Consider the following 23,624-nt stretch of genomic DNA (forward strand, 5'->3'; position numbering starts at 1 on the left):
TTATTTAATCAAGAGAATTCACACAGAACGCTCTATCGTGATACCTTGTGAGACATGTGTGAGAATATGAAGGGAACAGTGGGCGCCAGCGAAGATAAGGAAATAGGAATGTGAGCGGACTGAAACAGATGTTAACTTTCGCTTTTATTTGATTTAAAGAAAAATTCTCAGAATGATCAAATGTGATGTTTCCATTTTGAAATGTCGAGATAAGGATCTTCTTCCCCGCCCAGGGAGAGAATACAGAAAGTAAGATCCTTCCAAGGTACGACCACAGAGGAGAGAATGGGCTGGAAGAGGTGAGGGTCATGTCCTTCCCCTCCACTCCCAGCTCTGCAGCACCCCTCCTGGGCCGGCCTCCCTTGGCCCTGTGTGTTCATGCACTCAGTCATTCTGTAAACACCTGCACCTGTGCTAGGCCCTGGGGGACCATCTGTTATTTTTACTTCACTTCTTCCTGCTACGAGATTATGTTTAGTCTAATGAAACAAACTAAATGTATTCCTCCTGTTGTCTCCTTGGCAGATGGCACTTCACACACAGTGACTGACTGATTCAGAGTAATAGTGGCCATGGAGACAGAAAACAGAAAGACGGCTGACCATCCCCTAGGAAATAGCAGTTTCATGTGTTGAAAAAAACAAAATTTTATAAAATCTTTTAAAAATCTGCAGGCTAAGTCTAGAAGTTTAGCCTAAGAAGAATATAAAACAAATTGATGTTAAAAAAAAAAGATATTTTATTCATGGCTATTGGAACTCTACCTGTAATACACATTACTATACGATTTTATATGTATTGTGTGTATGTGCTTTCACACACGTATGTGTTTAACAAAAAGTTTTGCTANGTCATCTGTTGAAGGGCATCTCAGTTCCTTCCACGATTTAGCTATTGTGGACAATGCTGCTATGAACATTGGGGTGCATATGGCCCTTCTCTTCACTATATCTGTATCTTTGGGGTAAACACCCAGTAGTGCGATGGCTGGGGTCATAGGTAGCTCAATTTTTAACTTTTTAAGGGACCTCCACACTGTTTTCCAGAGTGGCTGTACCAACTTGCATTCATTTAAAGTTTCTATGAAACTCCTTCCTTATTTTTACTGGAACACAATAAAGAGTAATGTAATGCTCTGTCCTTTCTCTTTCCCTTCTTTTTTTTTTTATTTTCTCCCTCCTTTCTTTAGTATGTACTGAGTGCTTAATACCAGGCCCTAGAGATAAAACAGAGTCAACATCCTCGTTCATCCCTCAAAGGAGTCAATAATATCTTGATCTGCCAAACAGTAAAGCAAATTCAGTCCATATAAATTCACATCTCAACCTGATATTTAATTGTCATCATTGGCTAAGAATCTATACGAAAGGTTAATAACAAATGTGGATCATGGCAGGAAAATAGGAATTTTGCATTTTCCATGGAATTCAAAGCTAGCCAGTTGACTCTTCTCCATTTTTTTCTTCAAACAGCAGAAATATTTAAATGTTTACCTGAATATACTCCGTGAGAGTGTTAAAGACTTGCTTTGCTACTTGAATTGCTTTGGAGAAATTCCGTTGTCCTTGTTCATCAATAACATCTTTCCCAGAATAATACCAATAGAAATCACTAATGGATTCCTGGAAAAGAGAGATGATAGGATTTAGATACATTCTAAAGCTACCACTAACCTGTCCTCCCTAGACAGAAACAACAGCTGGAGGAAGAAGCAGAAAACTTAGCTTTAAAAATGACTTTCTGTTTCTGATGACCTTGAACTTCACAGACATAAGATCAACACATATTTATCCATTGAGCAGAGTTAAATGTTTACTATGTAAGCACAAAAATTAGACAAGTCGGGGTGTGTTTTGGGTTACAGACATCAGGCCTTCTTCTCCAACAAAGCCCATATCGTTTCCTCATGAGAACACAAAAATGTTCCTTGTTCCTATAAATGCCCCTCAAGAAACTGATTAGACTACTTAAAAACACTGACAACAGCCATAAACAGACATCTAAAGAAGACCAACCTTTCTAAACGGGATGTTTTCAACAATACCTTAGACTGGAAGGAATTTTAGTTGGCTAAAGTAATAACACAATGTAGTCTAGCATGCACACTACATTTGGGTTTTGAGATATGATTTTAAAAATCACCAATATGTTTTCAGCAATATTTTTTGTAATTTGCTTCAAAAATTGAACATTTAGGTAAAAAAAATATTGTACTTTTACATACTCAAAAAGAAACTGAAAGTTTGATCGTGTGGGTTTTAAACTACTCTATCTGGCCACTCTTATAAATAAGGTGAGGGAAATAAAATTTGTACAGGGCTCCCATTACGTAGGAACCTATGCCTTCAGATTCAGTTTTATTAACGTGTGAAAGATTACTACAATATCAGGGAGATTTTTAAGTGATGGAGTCTTAAGCCGAATTTTAAAATTAATTCAAGTATCAGGACAGCTGAAAAGAACTACCTGTTAAATTTAAATTTATTGTAGGTATTTTGAAAGCCTTTCTTTGTCACTTTTGAAAATGTTTCAAACACCCTGCCCCCATTTCTCTACCAACTGTAGCAGAAGGAGCAGAGCATGTAAGTACTTTGCAAAATGAAAATGCATTTAAAATGCCATCAAGCTAAAAACTATGGGGAGAAAGTTCCCACTTATAGAAAGAAAATAACGAGCAAAGGAGACGAGTGAGGGTCAGAGGCAAAGACAACAGGAGCAGTTTCACCCTAAGACTCGGTGGAAGGCTGTGATCAAAGACAAAATATCTCAAAACGTTCTGTCTAGTCATCCATCAAAACACATTGCAACACGTTACCTTAGTAACTCTGCCCCATTATTTCAACTACCCAACCCCTTCCATTTTTTCCTAACAAAAGGCAACGTACCTGGACCCTCAGGAGGTAGTCTACAGTAGAGATGATTATGTTGACGGTTGTGTTATTGCCAGTCTGAGTTCTCAGGTAATTTTGAAAATCTACGTAAGATCAAAAGACATTACTAAAGCTTCCTCAACAGGTTAAAATGAGTTATTTGAAGAACTCCAAAAGCAAATGATGTCTCCAGCAAAATGGCTAAGAGTGGTGTTTTATCCAAGAGGAGTGTTTTAAGTGGGTACCCCAGACACATCGAGGTGCTCCACGGAATATCAATATTCAATTTTTTTGTCTAAGAGGTGGCTAACATCTGTTTCCTAATTCCTAGCTCTAGAGCTCTGGGCATGTGAATCGCTGGAAGGCGTTCCGTCTTTTAGGACATAGCAATGAAATTACATATTCAGTTATCATTTGTTCCTCAGTACCGTGCTCAGTGCTGGGGAAACAAAGATAGAATTAAGATATAGTTCCTGTCTACACAGCTGCACAAGTCTGTATCAACCACAAAGGAAAATACATTACACTAAGCAATACAATGAAGTAGACTTCCCAGTTAAAAAATAATATAAAAGAAATAAAGCTATATATTTCTCTGTAGATATCTATCTATATCTTTTTTCTACCTATCTTCTCTAGCAGAACAACTGATGGGAATTAAGTGAAGTGGCTAGCAAAGGATTTTGAAAGTAGGAATGTAAAACATAAAATGTCACAGTGCATATACCGAGCATAGTGACAAAGGCTCAAGACAGTTTGTTGACTCAGGGATGAAGCGTCCTTAGAACTAGCAGGCCCCCGTCATTACTGGTTTCCAAATTCTGATTCCCTGGTACCATCACATAGTCTGGGGGCTCACTAACCTGAGTTGTGTCCCTCACAAAGCAGTTGTAGGAAGCGGAAGAGGTCGCAGGTGAACTCATCATCCTGGAGAACCTTTTCTCCTGCAGAAAGTCCCGAGAAATCAGACATGATCAACTAGCCGGGCCTGTCCCTCCCTTGCTATCCCCACCTCCATAAAACTTGCATGTCGATCTAGCATCGTTCTGAACCAAAACCAGTCACGAATCATAGCCGCTTTTCTATCTGAAGCTCATATGATCATGCACTTGGCAGATAGATGCACTTTTTCTTTGTCAGAAAAGAACATTTGAATCTTAAAACTCAGGTTTCTCTCTGTTAAAAGTAGCAGCATGGGTTTGGCAACATTTTAGAAAAAACCTGAAGATTTAAACTTTTTTTTTTCTTCTTTTTTTGGTTAAGGTGTGTGTAGGAATGATCTCTACATCTCTTAAAAACACCAAAGTTAAGTCTGCTTTGTTCCCAGAGTATGACCAAATGATTCAGTGCAAAGGCATTCAATGCATATAGAAAACAGGGCTGAGAGTTTCTTTTATTTAAAGAATAATTAAAACAATCTTGTAGAAATTGTAAATGACTAGAAAATGTTTCTTAATTCATTTCAATTAATGGCCTCATTAGCTGGCCTATGGATTTAAAAAAAGTAAAGGCTTCAGAAATCTAATACGGAGACGTCATTGGTTGGAGCATTACTTCCAAAGGAGAGAGAACTGGCAAACAGACCTAATTGTATATATCAAGCCAAAAGAAAGGCTTTGGTGGCTCATGCTCTATGAGTAAATCTAACCAGGAAAGGTGAAAAGAAGGTTGGCTCAGAGCCACAGAAACTACTCAGGACCATTAAAAAAACTATTTGTGGGGCAAGCATGACGCCTCAGAAAAGGGTTCAGCTAGTTTACCTACATTTCAATCAAAACGTATCTTGATCACAAGTCACTCTGAAAGCAAAAACACAAAGAAAGAAACAAACGGAAAAACAGCACCACATAAATGAAAGTTGATTTTAAAAGCATAGGGTGTCAGTGGAAAAACTGTCAATGTTATGAGTGTATGCTCTGGTGCCTAAATTCGTTGTTTAGAAATCAAAATGACACAACAATGTTGTTCAGCAAGTGGATGAATGTACGTATGTCTTTAAAAAAAATGCGAATAACTTTTCAGACTGGAAATACTTTGGGCCAAGAAAGAAAACTATGTAATGACCATGTGTTCACTTTAACTAAAAGTATGGATGATTATAAGGACAGAGAGCTGACGGACTTACCAGTCTGCAGTCTGTGACTTTCAAAGTGAGAGGCTTCATATAATGGGAGGGTTAGGAAGCAAAACCATTTTGAAAACTAATATAAACATTAAAAGAAGTACATAAAATCACTGTACTGGTTTCCCTGCAAGATATGATATTTGGTGACCAAGCTAAAATCACCACGCAAACAGATTAGTCATGTGGCAAGTTCAACTTTAAGTGCACATTGCTTTGACTCTCAGTCCATGGTTGATAAGCCCATTCCTCAGTGTCTACATTCATGGCAGGATAGCGAAGAAAGGGAGAACAAGTCTAGGCTAATAAACTGAAATCTTGATGACACTTAGTATGTTTCCATGAACTATTTGAATCAGAAGAGTCTTTAACATGATATTTAAATCAAAATATCATGAGCTAGTTACACAGACTTATGGATTCTTTCCTTGTGAGCCCATCGAAAATGCTTTTTTTCTAGAAAATTGCATCAATAGACCATGTACTTTCAATGTTCATATATACTCAATGTGGAGTAAGTAACCTTGAGAGAAAGTATTCAAAAAAGTTAACAATGAAAAAAAAAATCACACAGTCTACCTGTGTCCCTAAAAATGCTCTGCACACTGCACACTGATTTATAACAGGAGGCTGGGTTTATTGTCTGCATGCACAGTATTTTCATGGCTGTATACCAAAACACATACAAGTAACTTTACTTACATAAGAACACGCTGCACAGAGCAGAACAACAGGAAGAGAAGAGTGGGAGGGGGCAAGCCTTTATTGACCATCAGGTGATACGAGGTATAAACTGGGGTGCCACTGCTTAACGGACACATTACTGTCTGATTAAAATGCTGCCATTCCCCATGCTGCATGTAAGTGGGACAGTAACAGAGATGGATGATGGCTTTATGTCTGCAGAAGGTACAGGATCAATAGTCTGTTTTGTGATGTATGCAAAAGAAATTCCATTGTAAGGTAGAAACCAAGATTAATAACATAACGAAATGGAGTAAAATGTAGTTGAAAGTGCTGACATTCTTAAAATATTATTTGTAATAGCTGTGTGACGGTCGAATGTAAATATGGTAAAGGGCGTTCCTTTGGTTTCATTTTTAATTATGAGGGGCTTACAATTTCTAATACCATAATAAAGGAAGAGTTATTTCAACACTGTTGCTGCTGGTGAGATGGTTTTTTTGTGCCTTAGTGTTCTCATCTATGAAACGAGAGCATGTACACTGTCTACCTCACTAGCACTTCATAATTTGTGGGACCATTTTTAGAAATGTGGAATGGTTACAATTATTAGTAGCAGTGGCAATAACACTAAATAAAGATGGGAACAACATGCCTAGGTGATGAATATGGTTATTTGAACATATTTATTAAATGTGTTTAATATTTCCAAAAAGCCATTTTCATTTTAATGGACCAAAATATTCTCAAAAACATAGATTTTCACTTATAAATAATATTAGACTGTCTTTCTTCAAGCTACCAGTAAAATTAATTCCTATTTTAAAAATCAAATCACTTATTTTTTTTAAGATTTATTTATTTTTTATTTGAGAGAGAGAGAGTGCAAGTGAGGGTAGGGGCACAAGGAGAAAATCTTCAAGCAGACTCCCTGCTGAATGTAGAGCCCAAGTGGAGCTCAATTTCACGATGCATGACATCATGACCTGAGCTGAAACCAAGAGTTGTATGCTCAACCAACTGAGCCACCCATTCTACTCACAATTGGTTTATCTAATTAATAGAAAAGTATACAAGGGTTTTGCTTAAGTGTCTGTTTTTATTGGTTACTGAAAACATCCTTGGTCATAGCTCAATGCTGTGGCCTTGACAGGCTTGGTTTAATTGTTATTAGTTGCAAAACATTATCAATAATTGTTAATAAAATGAATGCAATGAGTGAAAAGACTACCTAGTGATATACAAAAACAATTGAATTAGGATAAATAGACCAGAAGACTAAGATCCTCTTTGTTTTAAGGTCTTTTCATGGCGGTATCTCCAGTAATGGAAAGTTAAAAGGGTGAGTGCATGAAATAGAAGACTGGTTGCATCAAAGAACTCCCTACAAAAGCTGGTCAAGTGGAACTCAAGAGTGTTTCCCCACCGCCCCTCACCCCACCCACCATGGAAGAAATAGTTCTGATTACTGATCTTCAGAGGACTCAAATATCTATTTTGTACAATAGCAAAACTGAAAGATTAAGATAAAAATATTTTTAACTAATGAAAAGTCACATATTTTATTCCATGTGGGTGATTTTAATGTCACTGCTTAAACAGTTTAACTGGCTGCTTAAATTATACTACCACTCAACCAACAAAGGATACAGTTTTTTAAATGGATTCACAATTAATGTTTAGTTAGTGACTACAGTGTGCTAGGCATTGTGCTAGATATGCTTTCTCATCATTTCATGTCAGGTTTGCAATAATCCTATGAATCAGGTGACACAGGTTGTTCAGTAAACAATTGAGAAATTAAGTAACTTGACTAAGGTCCTATAGCTATTAACTAGTAAAGGGTTTGAGTCCAGTAAATTTCAATAAACATTCATTAAGTGTCACCTATATGCTCTAGGCACCTTGTGAGGTCTTGGGCATATAAAGACTAACAGACAAGCCTCAACCTGAAGAAGTTCATAGTCTAATGGAAAAGGTCATTTCAATATCATAAGGTCTTTCTGAGTCCAGTATAGTTTCTATACGTCCTAAGTATAGTTTATAAATATAGTTTCTAAACTTCCTAAAGATCACATCAGTAATTGATAAGATCTTTGGCTAGCAATCATTGACCACATGTACCATATGTTAGTTAAACTGTGAACTCCTACTTGTTTTTATAAATTTTCTGAGCTTTTGTTTCATCATTTTGATATGGGAATTAACAATCACCTGAACTCCTTACTTCGTAGGGTTCCTGGGAGAATAAAATTGGTTCGAGCAACTACAATTGCTTTGAAATATGCAAAGCACAATAGGAATAAAAGTGACATTTCAGCAGCATGAAGTCATAGGTTCAAAAGACTTAGGTTTCTAAAATATAGACTTTCAGTGGGTTATGGATGTGATAAATAATCTACATATTCCATACACTCGACTTGACACCAGTGCATAAAGTACTCCTCTTTCAGATCCCAAGACAGCAATAACAACCACTATGTGAAATAAATTAGGTATAACAGAATTAAAGTACATGTTACTTATGGAGGAAGACATCCTTTGCTTTCAAATATGATTTGAAGATTATTTCTCTTATAACCTCTTAATGCCTTTCAGCTCTCATTACTCTAACTGGAATCCTCACTGTTCTTCATCCATTCTGACTACCAACATCCTAACTGATCTCCCTGCCCTCAGATTGTGATATCCATCTTACACACTGTTGCCTACAATACTCATGGGCAATCTAATTATAACACTCTCCCAATAAACAGATGGATTCCTTTAACAGTAATTATGAAAAATATACTCTCAAAGATTCCCTCAATCTATCATTAAACATAATAACCTCAGAGCTTCCCAAATTCCATGAATGAAATCATGCTGCCCACTATCTTTCTAAGAGTCAGGGTCTATTTAGAATACTAGCATTACTGAGGAGTGAGATTAATCAGTGCACTTGAATGTTGCTGGTTTGAACAATGGATGCTAGCAACTTAATGCCAAGTGGGCTATCATATAACACATAATACTACTGATTGTTACTTATGTAATGACTCTTAGTGGCCGCAGGAAGAAGGCACAGAATTCCTTGGCATGGCACAAAAGGTTTTCACAGTGTCCCACAAACTATATTTCCTCTCTAGTCCTCTCTCCAACCATATTAGGTCAGTGATGTTCTTTGTCATGCTTTGTACCGTAAGCATTGCATATGTGGTTCCCTTCCATTGAAATGTCTTCCTTTGCCTTCCTTATTTACCAGGTAAACACCTACTTCAGGCCATCTGTTACATCTACTGTGATCATTACCACATGAGCCTGGCAGCCAAGCACTTCAACTCAGTTCACTCATACACACAGATCATGGGTTTCTAAGTTACTTGTTTACAAGTCTGTCTACACAACGCTGAGCCCATAAAGAACTCCAATGCCTAGGACAGCATCTAGCACATAATAGCCACTCACATTTCGATCAGTGCTTTACTGTTTAGAAGCTGTGCAGGGATGTTAGGAAAATCTATTTAGTGCCATGAACTAATATCACAGGCTTTCCTTGAAAAGAAACTTGACCCACAGGAAAGGCAGAGCAGTGTAGTCAGAACTCAGAGGGTAAACTGAACTACACGTGCATTGGACTTTGCAAATCTGGGGTGGGAGATAGCCAATAAATAATTAAAGTACTAAGCAACTTAACTACTAACAAAAAATTAGGATAGCCAATATTGAGAGATTGTGTTAATTATTGTTTTGATTAATTAACAATTCTTTTGCTGCAACTTCAGACAAACTGGATTGAGGTCACTATAAACACGCCAAGTAAGAACCTCGATTCAGTGCGTTATCAGATACAGATGGAAACTTAGAAAGATTAACTTGTAGTTAATGTTTTACATAGAATTTTTTTTAAATCAAACAATTTCTGAGAAATGAGATCAGCTTCAAGATTTCATCTTGCTGATGAAGTCTAGGACCACCACAAAAGATCAAAAAATAAAATATCTTCTACTATATTCCAAGAAGTTTGAAAGAAGAAAAATTGCACTTTCAAGCTCACGTAATGAGGTTTAATGGTTTTGAGAAAAAAAAGATCCATGGATGGAATGAAATTTTAAATATTCATATATGTTTTTGGTTTTGAACTTCATTATATGTTAAAGGAAAACACATATGGCTAAAAAATATACAGAGAGGACAACACCGAGCACATCTACTAAACACACCTGCCAAAGAAAACTGTTTTGTTTTGTTTTGTTTTTAAATAAGTGAGAGGTCCAGGGTTTTGTAGAAATGGGGGAAATTTAGGAAGCAGGGATGGTAATACTGGCAAACTTCCATGATGGTAACAGCAGTGGAAAAAGGAGTGTTAAACGATTAGTCTGAAATCCTTACATACAAACGTTAAAAAGGCACATATTTCCCAATGGTATCTCAATACAAGATTAGGAGTATCACATGTAACCATACAAAGCACCAAACTGATTTTACAACTTCAACATTAAGTGCAAAAATTGGCAATACATTAGTGTCTTTGAAGGGAGGAATGAGCCATAAGTAAAGAAGCAAAAAATTCTACCTAAACCAATATGGTGAACATAAAATAAGCTCCCCCAGTAGATAGTAAAAGATGGAGGAAGGGACTGGCTCGTGAAATTGGTAACACTGGGAGGCAGAAGGCCTGCATTTCAGTCTTGACCCTGGCATTTCACTGCATGATACTGGACAAGCCATGTAACCTTTCCATCCCTCAGTCTCCTTACCTATAAAATGGGGACAATATCTTACTGGTGGTTGTAGGTATCAAAAGGTACATTAGATAAAACATTTTCCATGGCTATGTAATTTATGGTCATTTTATCATCATCAGGAAGAGATTGAGCCTAACAGAGACAGTTGGTTAGGATGGACAAAAGTTAGATCATCAGATGATTTTCTCAGGGCTGAGTTTAAAGTTACAACAGCACTAACAGATTGAGATTTTTCAAACTTCTCTATGTATTCTGGGAGGGCTGATTGATTTTCCTTCTCCTACGAGGGTACAAACTTTTCCTAACTTCTATAGACCCTTAAACAAAACAATGGCCATGTCACAGATATTTTAAAAATATGCCAAAAGATACAGCTGCTCTAAGTGTTCTTAATTTGGAAAGTGGTTTATTATTCATAGAGCAAGTGAATTATTATTGTGTGTTCTGATCGGCCTCTTGATAAAGGTAAGGCTGAATATTCAGAGAGCTCGATCTGATCTTTAAAGCCTGGTTGATATACTAGGTACCCTTCAAAAATCTCATCCCTTGTCTATTACCATTGCATATTATGCCTTTTAGAAACTACCATCTGTATTATTATATTAGTTTGCAACTGTTTCTACCATTCTTTGAATTCAGTCTCAAGAATGAAAAACAGTTTTTCTGTTAAGAAGGTTTTTAATATGTGGTGTTTTCAAAGGAATAGAGTGAAACTCTGTAGATGTCTCAATATGCGCAAGGAAAGTGGTAGAGTCCCCTGGCTAAGAGGAGACTCAGCCAGTCACAGCGCCCCCTCCCCCTGCCAGATCACCACTGATTTTCTCATGCACCCCTTGGTGCAGCCATAAAGCCACAGTATGTCCAAGACAGAAACACACAGGGAGACTATTGTACACATCTATGATTCATTCATTTACACAACAGTTGCAAAAACTGGGTCCACCAGATTTTTTCAAAATGAAAGAAATAGAACAAAACAAATCCAAAAACGTAACTGAAATACTTCTTGCCCCTCCATGTCTCATATGTTAATAACTGGACATCCTCATGGAAAGAAATAAAAAGGAAAGCTTGGTATATGAGTTTTAAAATAAAAGGATGCATAATGATGGAAATGAAATAATCTATTCGCTAAACAGCCTAGAAAAGGAAAAAAAGCACAAAAAAAACTGTCACTATCAAGACTATACACAAAGCTAATGACAGATGAAGGAGCAAATAAAGAAAAGGCAGATCATTTGTAATAATTACCACGCTCATGTGTGATGACTGAGGAAGGGAGGAAGGTACATTTACAGTTGAAAGAAAAGGAAATGGGGGAAAAAAAGAAGTTGAGATGTTGTTTTTGTCTTGCTGTTTGTAAGGAAGTAAAATAGAAAAAGTGTTAATCAGTTTGGGCAATTATTTGTGTGTGTTGAAAAAGAATAAACAAATCAAACCAATCTCATATTGAGAGATGTGACTACTTCTCACATCAGAATGGTCATTCTCACCAAGCGATTTCTGATTCTGGGTTCACAAATGGTATTCCGATTCCTCTGGCTGACCATGGACAGGAGACCCAGTAAACTAAGCCTGCAGGCCCACTGTTCCTACGTGGGAGCCAGCATGAACAATGATGAAGAATGATTAAGGGGACCGTGTTCATGCCTCTGGAACATTAAGTAATAACTTCAGGGAAAATGAAATTGATTTCTAATTCCAAGGCAGGGAAGTCAGACTTTGGACAGAGAATTCATTCATTTTCAGGCACTTTATAGCTAAAGGAAAATGCCCAGGGCTTCCTGGAGACCCAAGAGGTAGGCAGGTATGGGCCCTGAGATTTGTAAGGACTCTGAGTTCTCTAGATGGGGCCCTCAGGCTGGGTGTCACAACTGTTGACACAACACTTAATAATGAAAAGATGTGGCTGGATATTCATTTCAGAAAATTTGAATGAGTTTACAGTGCTGTTGGCAATTTTTCTTAAAGTTAGCTCACACAATTAGGTAACTGCATGACGGAGAGTTGAGGATTGAACCTATACATTCAAACGTCAAGCAGAAAACAAGAGCACACAGGAGCTGTATCATAGTATCGGCATTAAAATATAAATAAGAGATAATTTTTGGAAAATGGTTAAGAAATATGCAACTAATTCTTCCACCTATTGTGAGAATAAAAATATACAGAAATAATTACAGAGATTAGTTAATTCTAAAATATTTCAGAAAGGTACGGAGACTACAAATGGCAGATGGGTTAAAATTTACTTTTTGCAACAAGATTAGTTTTATCAAAGATCTGATGTTCTAAAACTAATACATTGATAAGATGACCACTCCAAATAAGACCAAGCAAACAAAAACAGAGAAACACACAGGGCCTCACTGAAACTAAATTAATTGAAAAAAGTCAAACACAAAAGAATAAAAGCAAATCAAGACAAAGAAATATTGAAGGTTTTTTTCTTAATAAATACTGAAATGAAAGTGCAGCAATAGTTATTTCTGCTTTCAGTGTCCGGGTGTGCTAAATTTTCTAGTTTATACACACATCTATTTACAGAGAGAAAAACTCTAGGATTATGTGAGTCATTCTATTTGTGCACATGTAAATTAAGTAATCAGGATAATTTAAACATTAAAAATGACTCCTTAATTTTTTTCATCAAATTTGGACTTGCAAAGACATATGGATGTATGAGATATCTGTGCTGACAGTGAGGTGACAGTCGGAATAATGGTTAATGGAAGGATCTCAAAGAATCACTATTCTAAGGAGAGAGAAGAATGTGAGAGTTTGGCAGTTTGCCAAAGTAGCCACAAGACGCCAAACATCCTCTAATTTGGTTCATCCATGTGGTTTATAATTTTACAGATAATTCTCTAATAAGGGATTTGAGCTACTACCCAACTAAGGGAAAAGTGACTTACAGTAGGTCTGGAACAAGAAGGAGTTAATGGCCAATAAGGAAGGTTGAGTTTTGGGTGTGACCTGAGTGAGTGTGCAATTATGAACTTTTAAATGAATCACATAAGCATTTTGGCCATTTAAAAATAACCTTGTATCTCTCTGTATTGAAAAGGTAATTGTAACTGACTCATTTCAATAAAGGGTAGGGGCAGGTAATCCTTTTAATTTAAGTGATCAATACCTGATCCTTCCTCGGTCACCATTCCAAGTCCTTCAGCTTTGTTTTGTCGCTCAAATGCATTTAGGTCGAGGACACTACAATAACAGGGAGAAAGATACTTAGAGGACTAATAGAAAATCTTCTTTCTTCAAGAGAGCAAATGTCTAAAAATCGTATATTGTGAACTGTGAACCAAATATTAACATACGCTGAAGACATGCCCCAATTCAATGTTTATCAACCATACTTTCCTAGTGGCAACCCAGTCTCTCCCCAGGGTCTGCACTGAAATGATACGCGTGAAAGGCAACCATAGGCATTAATGGGTTTCAACTTTGGGAGTCCATTACAAAGTTAGCAGACACACTGAAATAGAATTATAATAATCATGTTTTCCCAGCTGGAATAGTTTATTACATTAAGTATCTGTCAGATTCCTTTGTCAAATGCTGTCTGAATGATTTTAAATACTGTAAAAAATAGAAAATGATTATCATAAATTAGTTGGTTAAGGATCATTTATTTAAGGAAAATGAGAAATGGTCTACAAGCTCCCAAATAAAACTCATCAGAATTTTCCTTTTCCTCTTTTAAGATTCATACACTGCTCATTTTCAAGTATGAAGAATACACATTAGTTCCCCAAGGTCCCTATTTAATCACAGGGAAGACTATTATAAGACATCATTAACACTGAGTAAGTTAATAATTAAGACATTACTAACAGCTAACAACAAGATAGAAAATAAGACATCCTCTATTGTCCCACTTTAATGTGTACTTAATCATTAAAAATATTCTCTGTATCATTACTGTCAGCAATGTAAAGCAAAAACCTTGAAAGACAAAACCCACTGAGTAGAACCAAAACAAGGGAGGTGTGTGCTTACCTACATGACTGCATCAGGCCAGCCAGACTCTGAAAGAAGCCCACATCCTTTTTCTCCTTGAGGTAGTCAAGCATTTTCTATAGTAAATATATAAACCACATGGCCACATTGAACATGAATCTTAGTTTTTGTTAAATAAGAAACAACAAAACATGCTTCCTATGCTGGAATAAAGATTTAAAAAACTCAGTGCATACAAATATGACCGTAACTTTACCAGGAAACAGTGATGCACATGTCATGGCAAGATGGTTGTATATTTCAATGTCAGTAGAAGTGGCTTGGAACAAGGGAGTTGCTTTACATAAACATCATAAGCACCATGGATATCCAGGGGATAATAATACTCTTAACTCTCTTCTAGTCACTCTTTAAGTATTTGAAGATTCAGAAATTTAGTTCAAGCTTACTGGGAAGAAGGTCCACCTAGATGTTAGTCATAGATTTCCATACAAAAGTGAGTTCCTTAAACGCGGGCAGTGTTGACTACCATATGCTAATGTTACAGACAGAAATTTAGTTTCCGTTATCATGCTCTCTAAACCCAAGGAATGGTAGGAATCATTTGACTACTAAATTTTTCTTCTGTGTTGTCTGAACGATATCCAGATTCTGTGGTCAAAATTTTGATTAAACACAAAAGTAAAAAATGTGAAAGCAATGCATGGCTCCACTTTCTTGGCTTATCACTATATATTACACTGAAACAGCTGCTTGGAATGTGGATGGAATGTGTTGGAAGTCTCAAACAAGAAGTACATACAAGAAGATAAAATGACAGTAGGCACACCAAAGGTTTGAAGAAAATAAAGACACTGCTCTTCTCCGAATCTTGAATGGTGGTGAATAATTCCTATTATCAGTGCTGAAACAGTCAACATTTGGTAGTAATTTGGTTTCAGAAATTTGAGCGAAAGGTTATGTTAGGTACTAAATATGTAAAGGCTACACACACACATAGTATACATATATACTATACGCTATAGTATATACTATATGTATATACATATACATACTATATATATATGCTACACTATATAGTATATACTAAATATGTATGTATATACATACTATATATATATATATGCTACACTATATAGTATATACTATAGTGTATATATATACTAGAGAGAGAGTGTGTAGTGTGTGTGTGTATATATATATATACACAGACACACAAATACGTACACACCGAGATATACACAAACACCTGGCCATTTTGGGGGGAGTATGGTAGGTTACTGGTCTAAGAAGACATGAAGCATTTATTAATCACTGGACTCCTAAAACACAAGGCATATGGCTCAGAGTTAAAGGGAGGTTGTAGAATATACATCTGAAGGTTTATAGAAAAAGAAAAGCCTGTATAGACAAGTACGTGTTTTACATGACCTCTCACACCTCCTTTCAGCTCCAAGGATTTCTGAATCTATCTGCTACGTAATTAAGGACTTTTGAAGTAAAACGTAAAGGGAAATTATTTTGTGCTAAATATTATAGAGAGCAGTAGAGAGGTTTTCTTCAGTTTTCCTTTTTTTTTTAAGTCATGTAGTTATTGACTATGGAAATCAAAAAAAGGACATCTGTAAACTGGATGGGGAAAAGAAGACATTCATTATTTTCACTAAGTTCTAATGGAAACTTAGCATTCCTTTCGACTATTAAAATAAGCAACAAACACAGACTCTGATATCGTCACCAAGAGAAATTTCAGAGATCTTCATATCACATCACGGTCATTGTTGAAGTGATTTAAAAATAATTAGACTAATCATTTCTTTTCAATAATTAGACTAAGTACAAGATCTTTTATTTAATGAGCTCATAAAGGAACACAAATTACTCTATCAAAAAGCTGTTTATAATATTTGGATAACCATATTTCACTAGGTGGGTTTCTTCCATAAAACTGTGCAATTTCACTTTTCAATTTAAAAACATGACACCCTGAAGAGTCCAGATGCTTCACTAAACTGTCAGAGGCATTAAAAAGAAAAAGTTAGGCATCTTGGCTTAGATTAGGCCTATGTACTCCTCCAGTCCGAAAATGTCACAACTGTATTTGCAGAAAAAGAAGCACGCAATTTGAGAACAATGTAAAGATAAATTTTTAGCTATTCTGGGTTGCTAACTTAACCTAGTCCAAATCATCACCAACCCAACCTTCAAATTCTCTCTGCTTTGCTTAGAATCAAAGGTCTTCTAGGAACTTATTCAGGGCTTTGTCCCAATGTCGTGATTCTGGGGCTCATAGCAACTGGAAGTCAAATATCCTAAGGTTTCCACTAGCCTTCCTTTCCTCCCATCAGAATAGCCCTGTCCCTGCCTCGCCAAAGCTTACCCAAGAAACAACGGTTATTAGTTCCATGTTCATAAACTGTTCTTTCTCACACAGAAGCCAATATAGACAAGTATGAAACAGATGGTATAACACTATAAAACGTGTTGCCAAGCTAGGCTCCCGAGGTAAGAATATTCACTTTTTTCTACTATTAAAACAAACCATTTCATGCTGACTTATTCACATGAAATGCAAACTCCACATGATGATACCATCTGATAGGACTTCAGACTTCTCAAGAGCGTTAGTGATGCACATGGCAGGGTACGACCTAGATGTTTGCATCCTGGGATGAGATGGCCATCAAATTAAGGCATTTTTTACACAGAAAATGAAAAATTTTTACAACTAATAGTTCTTCTGGGATGACTAAAACAGTTCAGTGGGATGACAATATGGTCTGTTTGAAGGGCACGTTATGGGGATGGCACATTATGGGGATGGCTTAAAGACATTACCTGCTGTACTGTGGAGTTCCCACCATTTAAGATAGCAATTCCAAGTTTCAAAGTCGCAGCTACCATTGGTCCAGTATCACCTGAAAAATATAAAAAATAGCATTCCTTATATCACTTCACCTACTACATTAACCGTTGCTGTTTCAAAATGTACACTTTTAAAATTATCACTCCCCTACAAATCTGCATAATGATGCAAGGCAGACTGACTTATGTACCAAAAAACATTAAAAGAGTAATAATGCATATTCTGCCATCAATGTTTTTACAAAATTCTGTGTAATGTATCCAGGAATTGAAACTGTATGAGGACATTAAAAAAAAAACAAAAACAGGGGGCGCCTGGGTGGTTCAGTTGGTTAAGCATCCAACTCTTGATTTCAGCTCAGGTCCTGATCTCAGGGTTGTGAGCTCAGGTTCCGTGCTCAGTACAGAGTCTGCTTGAGATTCGTTCTCTCCCTCTGCCCCTCCCTTTTGCTTGCACGCACACTCTGTAAGAAAATCTTTACCAAAAAATTTAAGAAAAAAAAGAAACAATTGATTTTGAAATAGACACCTAAAACTATAAAGATTCAAAACTAATATGTACATTAAAATAATACTCGAAATGAATAAGAGCTACCTAAGGCTTTTAAGGAAAATTTCTCTCCCTCTCCCTTCAATATTCTGTTTAAACAACTTTTACCATTTTCGTTTCAGCACTTTTATCTTACTCTGTTTATAGTATTGCTTTATCAGGATGACTGGTCACAATTTTAAGTCATTCAAATAATAATGACAAAATTTTAAGTTTATTTATTTTTTTTCAGTAATCTCTACACCTAACATGGGGCTCAAACTCATGACCCTGAGATCGAGTTGCATGCTCTTCTGACTGAGCTAGCGAGGCGCCCCAGTAACGACAAAATTTTAAATCCAACCAGGTGTCTATCGAGTATATTTTTTACATTATTCACCTCTACTTATCTTAGAAATAGAATACAGAAAAAATAGAAATAGAAACAATAATAGAGATAGAAATATCTTAGAAAACTGGGAAAGAGGTGCTTCATAACAGAATGTATAGCTGTTATTTCCCCACTCCATTATCCAGATTATAGTAAAAATGTTTTCACAAAGGAGATATTACTAATGTAAGAAAATTAGCTTGGCTGGCATTGAAAAATACAAAAGTATTGTAATTGTTAAGAAGGGCCATCTAAAAAGTCTAAACTTTTACATCAAGGGTTAGCAAACTATGGACTAAAGGGTCAAGTCCAGCGTGTCACATGTTTTTTGTAACTAGTTTTATTGGAACTCAGCCACACAGTTTGGTTACATATTGCCTCTAGCTGCTTCCCTGCTACTAAGGCAGAGTCGAAGGGTTGTGACAGAGACCCATGGCCAGCAAAGCCAAAAAGGTTTACCATCTGGCCTCTCACCGAAAACGTTTGCCCATCCCTGATTTATATGGTGTGTTAGGCTTGGGTCACGATGTAATTTCCAAAACTTAATGAACATAAATAAACCTCCTAATAAGACTCTGAAAAAACCCCAACGTTGGACTGGGTTAATGAGAGCCTGTATTTCCGAAGTCACCTGACCTAGTGATGAACAAGAAATTCAGGACTAACTCTATCAGTAGAACGTAAAGAAGGGTGCTCCCATGGAGTAAAGACGTCCGCGGAGAGCGGCGACCCTCACCTTTGCTGGCGCTGATGGTCTGCAGCACCATCTCAGCAGCCCCGCGGTCGTGCAGCCTGGCTTGCTGGTAGAGAAGCTTTTGCTTTTCCATTTCTTTCTCCTGAACACAAATCCCAACCATTTATGTTGTTGCTGTCATTAAGCATAGCAGCTTTCTTACTATAAACCATATTTTTAGTCATCTCTTCATGTATGGGCTCTATGACAACATTATGGACCATTTCAACACCAACAATGTTATTCAACAGATGTTAACAATATTCAACTCTTGGTTTTGCCCTTTATATTTTTCTTGATATACTTTTGGTACTGGCTTATCAAGATGGATTTTCTCAATTGTAATTGTTTGATTAGTCCAAAGCCTGTATCACAGTTTCGAAGTTACTGTACTTCGTCATTGAAACTTGCACTTTCTGAATGATACATTTGTGCATCAGTTTGTTACGTTTTCAATCATCTCCCATGCCATGGCCATAACTTGATACTGCTCAGCAAATGGTTCGAGTTGCAAGTTATCACTAAATGACAGAAAAACATTAACTGAGACGTGTTGGAGTTTAAGCGAAATTGAAAGCTGATATGAATAAAAAGGGAGGCTTCAACGAAGGAGCGGACTTATGATACAGATCTCCCCAGTCACCCCCCCCCCAAGAATAAAAGAAGCAATGTGCCTTTATATTTTGTATTCTCTGGTGGTGACAAACGATACTGCATGGTGCTGCCAGTGCAAATGGCTGGGGTTTGTTCTTTTTCCACTTAAACTACCACTGAAAACATACAGAAGAAAATAGAAATAAAATATAAAGGCACAGCAAGTTCAAGACTGGTAGGATCATTCACTTGAGCTATCCCGTTCGCTGGAGAATTGAGACGGAACTAAGCAGTATAAGTTGCAAAATGAAAGTTGCATAGAGCCCTAGGACAGCGCGTCCATCAAATGGCGTGGTAGAGAAGCTTAGTCAATGGGACATGAAACGGTCAATTAGTATCATGTCCATAAACACAACGGCCAAAACATATATGACCTAAGAGCAGGAAGAGCTGCAGCAGTAGCGAGGGACAGCTTTGCTGCCGTAAACGTTCCATCCAGAGTACGGAGAATAGACACAGGAAGATGGAAGAGGTTTAAAAAATGAAGGCTTGCTAGTTACAGAATATGAAAAAGAAAGTAAACTAAAAGGAGGGGGCGAAAAGAAATGGGCTCAAACAAATGAAAAAAGAAACCTTCAAATCAAAAGCAACCAACACAGACATTTATGCTGTTACCAGAGAGTTCTCGCCGAGGCTGGCAAATTTGTTTCTTAAATCTTTGATAATATCGTGCTGCGAAAACAAAATTGATCAGGGTTTTTTTTCACACTATAGTTAGAGCTCCTGCGGTTAAAGTTTTATTTTTTTCTCTTAAATTATGTGATAGGTCTAAATGGAAGCAGAGAAAAGAAAACAAAACAAAAAGGCAGCTTTGCTTCATCTGTAGCCATGCTAACGTCTACAAGGTTGGCCTTCATGTTTAAACCTCTTCCTGCAAAGTCAAGAACAAAACGGAAACAAAACCACACAGACACACAAAACCATATTGTCCGTACAACACAGGTTCAGAAAAAAGGAAAGACGACCCTTTCGCCTGCTCTTCAGGTGTGGTTTAAAATTGGTCAGCAACATTTGATCCCTCCTTTTAGACCCAACAATCTTTCACTTCCCTCCCATTGCCAGAGCTAGGTACGAGCTTTGCACTTCTGCTTCCCAGCGTGACCGATTCCTTTTGTGGAAGACATTTCCAGGAAGACAGCGATAACAAATGATTGGCTAAGGCACTGCCCTATCGTTTCCATCAACGAAAGAGACAAGGGAGTTAGAAAGACTGATTCTTCGATTGACCCAATAGAACATATGAAGATATGTCATCAGGAAACCCAGAGATGAAACATGGTGGCATGCCACATATTCTTGAGGGAAAAAAAACAAAAACAAAAGCCCCAAACCCTTTGCCATTTGTGCTCCCAAAGTAGGTGGACCAGCTCAAAGATCTGCCAGAACGACATGCACAGTACATTCTAGATCCCACTATCCTCTTCGGTAACTGAAATCATGTCAGGAGGATCAAGAGATAGGATATGGAATTGCCTTCTTTAAAAGAATAAACTCCCTGGGCAAAGGTCACCCTCATTTTTCTCACACAGCACCTAAATTTCAATAATAATAAATACTTCAGGGGAGATGATGAGATTCATCTGAAAAAAATATTGAGCTAAAAAAGATACAGTGATTTAGAAGCAGGAAACCCATACTTCATAAAGAGGGATCCAGTGGACCTCTCGGTTGAATTTTTTCTCTGTCATACTGAATGGGAAGCTTTCTCTTCAGAAGATATTTAATATTGTTTCTTTCTGGTACTTTGTCCTGTGAGAAGTGCTTCTGGGCATGTAATTCAATCTCACCATTGGAGATTTTATCACAGTGTAATAAAATAAAACCTTGAAAGCTAAACCAGAAAGTTTTCAGACAATAAAATGATGGATTATGTGGAAAGAAAGAAAGTTCTTTAATTTCAAATTTACTGCAGATTAGCTTTACTAAGAAAACTGAAGATAGATATTTTTAAAGTATTTTACTCCGGGAAACAGCACCTTGAAAAAACCTATTTAAAGCATCTTTTAAAAGTAAGTTTCCTGCCCCATCCCAGATTCAGCCTAAACCGCCTAAGGGTCTTAAATAAACATACCTTCTACTTGAAGTTCTGTCTTTCAATGATTCTAAAGTTACAAAAGTTACAAAAAAAAAAAAAAGTTGGGGTGGGGGAGGAGCTCCACAATTTCAATTTTCCCGTAGGCAAAAAGTTCTGATTGCCAAGAGCAACCAGGAATTCTCTGCTGTTTTCCTAATAAGATTGTTATGAGTCTTTTCAAGGTCAATGGTGGTGATAAATCAAACTCATGATCAAACTGCAGACATTGAGTGGGAAGAATTCTACATCATGACTGCTTTTAGTATGACTGAGTCGGTAAAAAAATTGCTACTATTCTTCCATTTTTTTCCCAGCCTGCCTCACTTTTAGCATTTGATGGGGGAGGGGAGTAGAAGGCCTGAAGGAAAAAAAAAATCCATTCAGTTCTTCAGCAATTTGTCTTACATGGGGAAAAAAAATACTGAAATAAAAAAAATAATAAATTACAACTGCCCCTCTCTTCTCGATGGAGAAAATAGTTTATCCCTACAATGGAGATGAACGATATTTTAAACCAGAGAAGCCTTTTGACAGCAAACGTGTCCCCTGTTTCTGATGGGCCCTCCTCAGTGATGTGGGCATTCGGGGAGGTTTGTGCATCCCAGCCCAGTCTGTGCCTAACACCACAGGAGCCCACTGGGCTGGCTTTTTTTCTTTGCGTTTCCAAGCTTTCAGCAACTGCTGAAAAGGTTTTCATAATGTTTTTCTCCTCAGCTGCATGTGGAAGCTAACTGTAAGAGAACAGAAATCTCCAGCAGCTGAACTCTTTTTAAAAACATTTCCCATAATTTCACAATAAATCAACTTTAATATTCTGATCTGGCATCTTAAATGTAATCATAACCTACAAAGTAATGTTGAATCTCAACAGTATAAGAAAAAAAAAAGATGGAAATATAGGAGATTCAAGAGGATAACTACAAAGACAAAAGCGAATGGCAGTGAAATGGTAATAATAATTTGATTTACAACACAAAGAAGCCAACTCAGACTAAGGGAAAACAAAAATATAAGGGAAAACAAAAATATAAGTAAGAGTCACATTGTCCGTTTCAATTAATTTTGTTCAGTCTTCTAGTTTCTGACACTGTAGGGTTGGCCACATTCAAAAAGAATGGACTTACAGTGCTAGGAAAACACTTCAGATTATAACTTTGTTTAAAAATGGATGGTTCCTCAAATTTACAAATTTTAAATTTAATTTTTAAAAAATTAAATGTATATGGAGTTTCTTGCAAGTCTCCATAACGACAGGGTCTCCAAAGGTTTTGTTTGCTTGTTTTAACCACAACACAAGTGTACATATACTACATATCCAGTAAAGTTCTCTGCACATAATAGGTGTTCAAGAAAATGTGATGAATGAATAACAGAACTAAATAATGTGATATCATGTAGTATGTACAATTAATATGAAACTACAAATGTTACCTTGTTATCGGAAGAGCTACAAAGCTAGTGGAATGTGAAACATCTAGTTTGTTTTTGGTACACGGTCAAAGAGGTCAAGAATTATACACATGCAAATAATAATTCTCAAATTGTGGGGTTTTAGCTCATTTAATTTATTGTCTGTACCTGTATTACCCATTGTCTTTGTTGCTGAATACTGAATGGTATAATAATCTCCCAGAGCTCTATTTTTCAATAGGATGGGCATAGTTTCTAAAGCTCTCTCTTTAACAAAAGAAAGAAAAAAAGAAAGAAAGAAAAAGAAAGAAAGAAAATAAATATGTTTTTATCCAAAGTCAACTTGGTTTAAATGCCAAAGTTTTACTAATAGACAATCAGAGAGGACAAAAATGCTTAAGCAGAAGAATGTAGTTCAGTTAATGTGCTGGAGGCTCTGAAGCTTGGACGTGCTGTCTAGTGGGACTATGGCTTACTTCACCATTTATACATCCACGCATTGTGAAAATCTTGTTCCCTTGGATCCAGCATATTTAGACTAATTAGCACTATGCTGAAACAATAAAACCTAGCTGCGTTGAAACAATTTTCTATTTCAG

At 36.7% G+C, this 23,624-nt stretch overlaps 1 protein-coding gene across 1 annotated transcript in view; it reads right to left on the reverse strand.

Annotated features, from left to right (window-relative positions):
• RYR2 (ryanodine receptor 2) overlaps positions 1-23,624 on the reverse strand; it is a 445,869-nt gene that overhangs the window by 52,421 nt on the left and 369,824 nt on the right. The window contains 8 exon segments of the mRNA XM_034663566.1: positions 1,494-1,622; positions 2,886-2,974; positions 3,734-3,814; positions 4,996-5,028; positions 13,540-13,613; positions 14,409-14,485; positions 17,208-17,287; positions 18,891-18,990. Coding sequence (XP_034519457.1) covers positions 1,494-1,622; positions 2,886-2,974; positions 3,734-3,814; positions 4,996-5,028; positions 13,540-13,613; positions 14,409-14,485; positions 17,208-17,287; positions 18,891-18,990 — 663 coding nt within the window.

The sequence above is a fragment of the Ailuropoda melanoleuca genome, chromosome 6 (assembly GCF_002007445.2).
Source record: "Ailuropoda melanoleuca isolate Jingjing chromosome 6, ASM200744v2, whole genome shotgun sequence".
Lineage (NCBI taxonomy): Eukaryota > Metazoa > Chordata > Mammalia > Carnivora > Ursidae > Ailuropoda > Ailuropoda melanoleuca.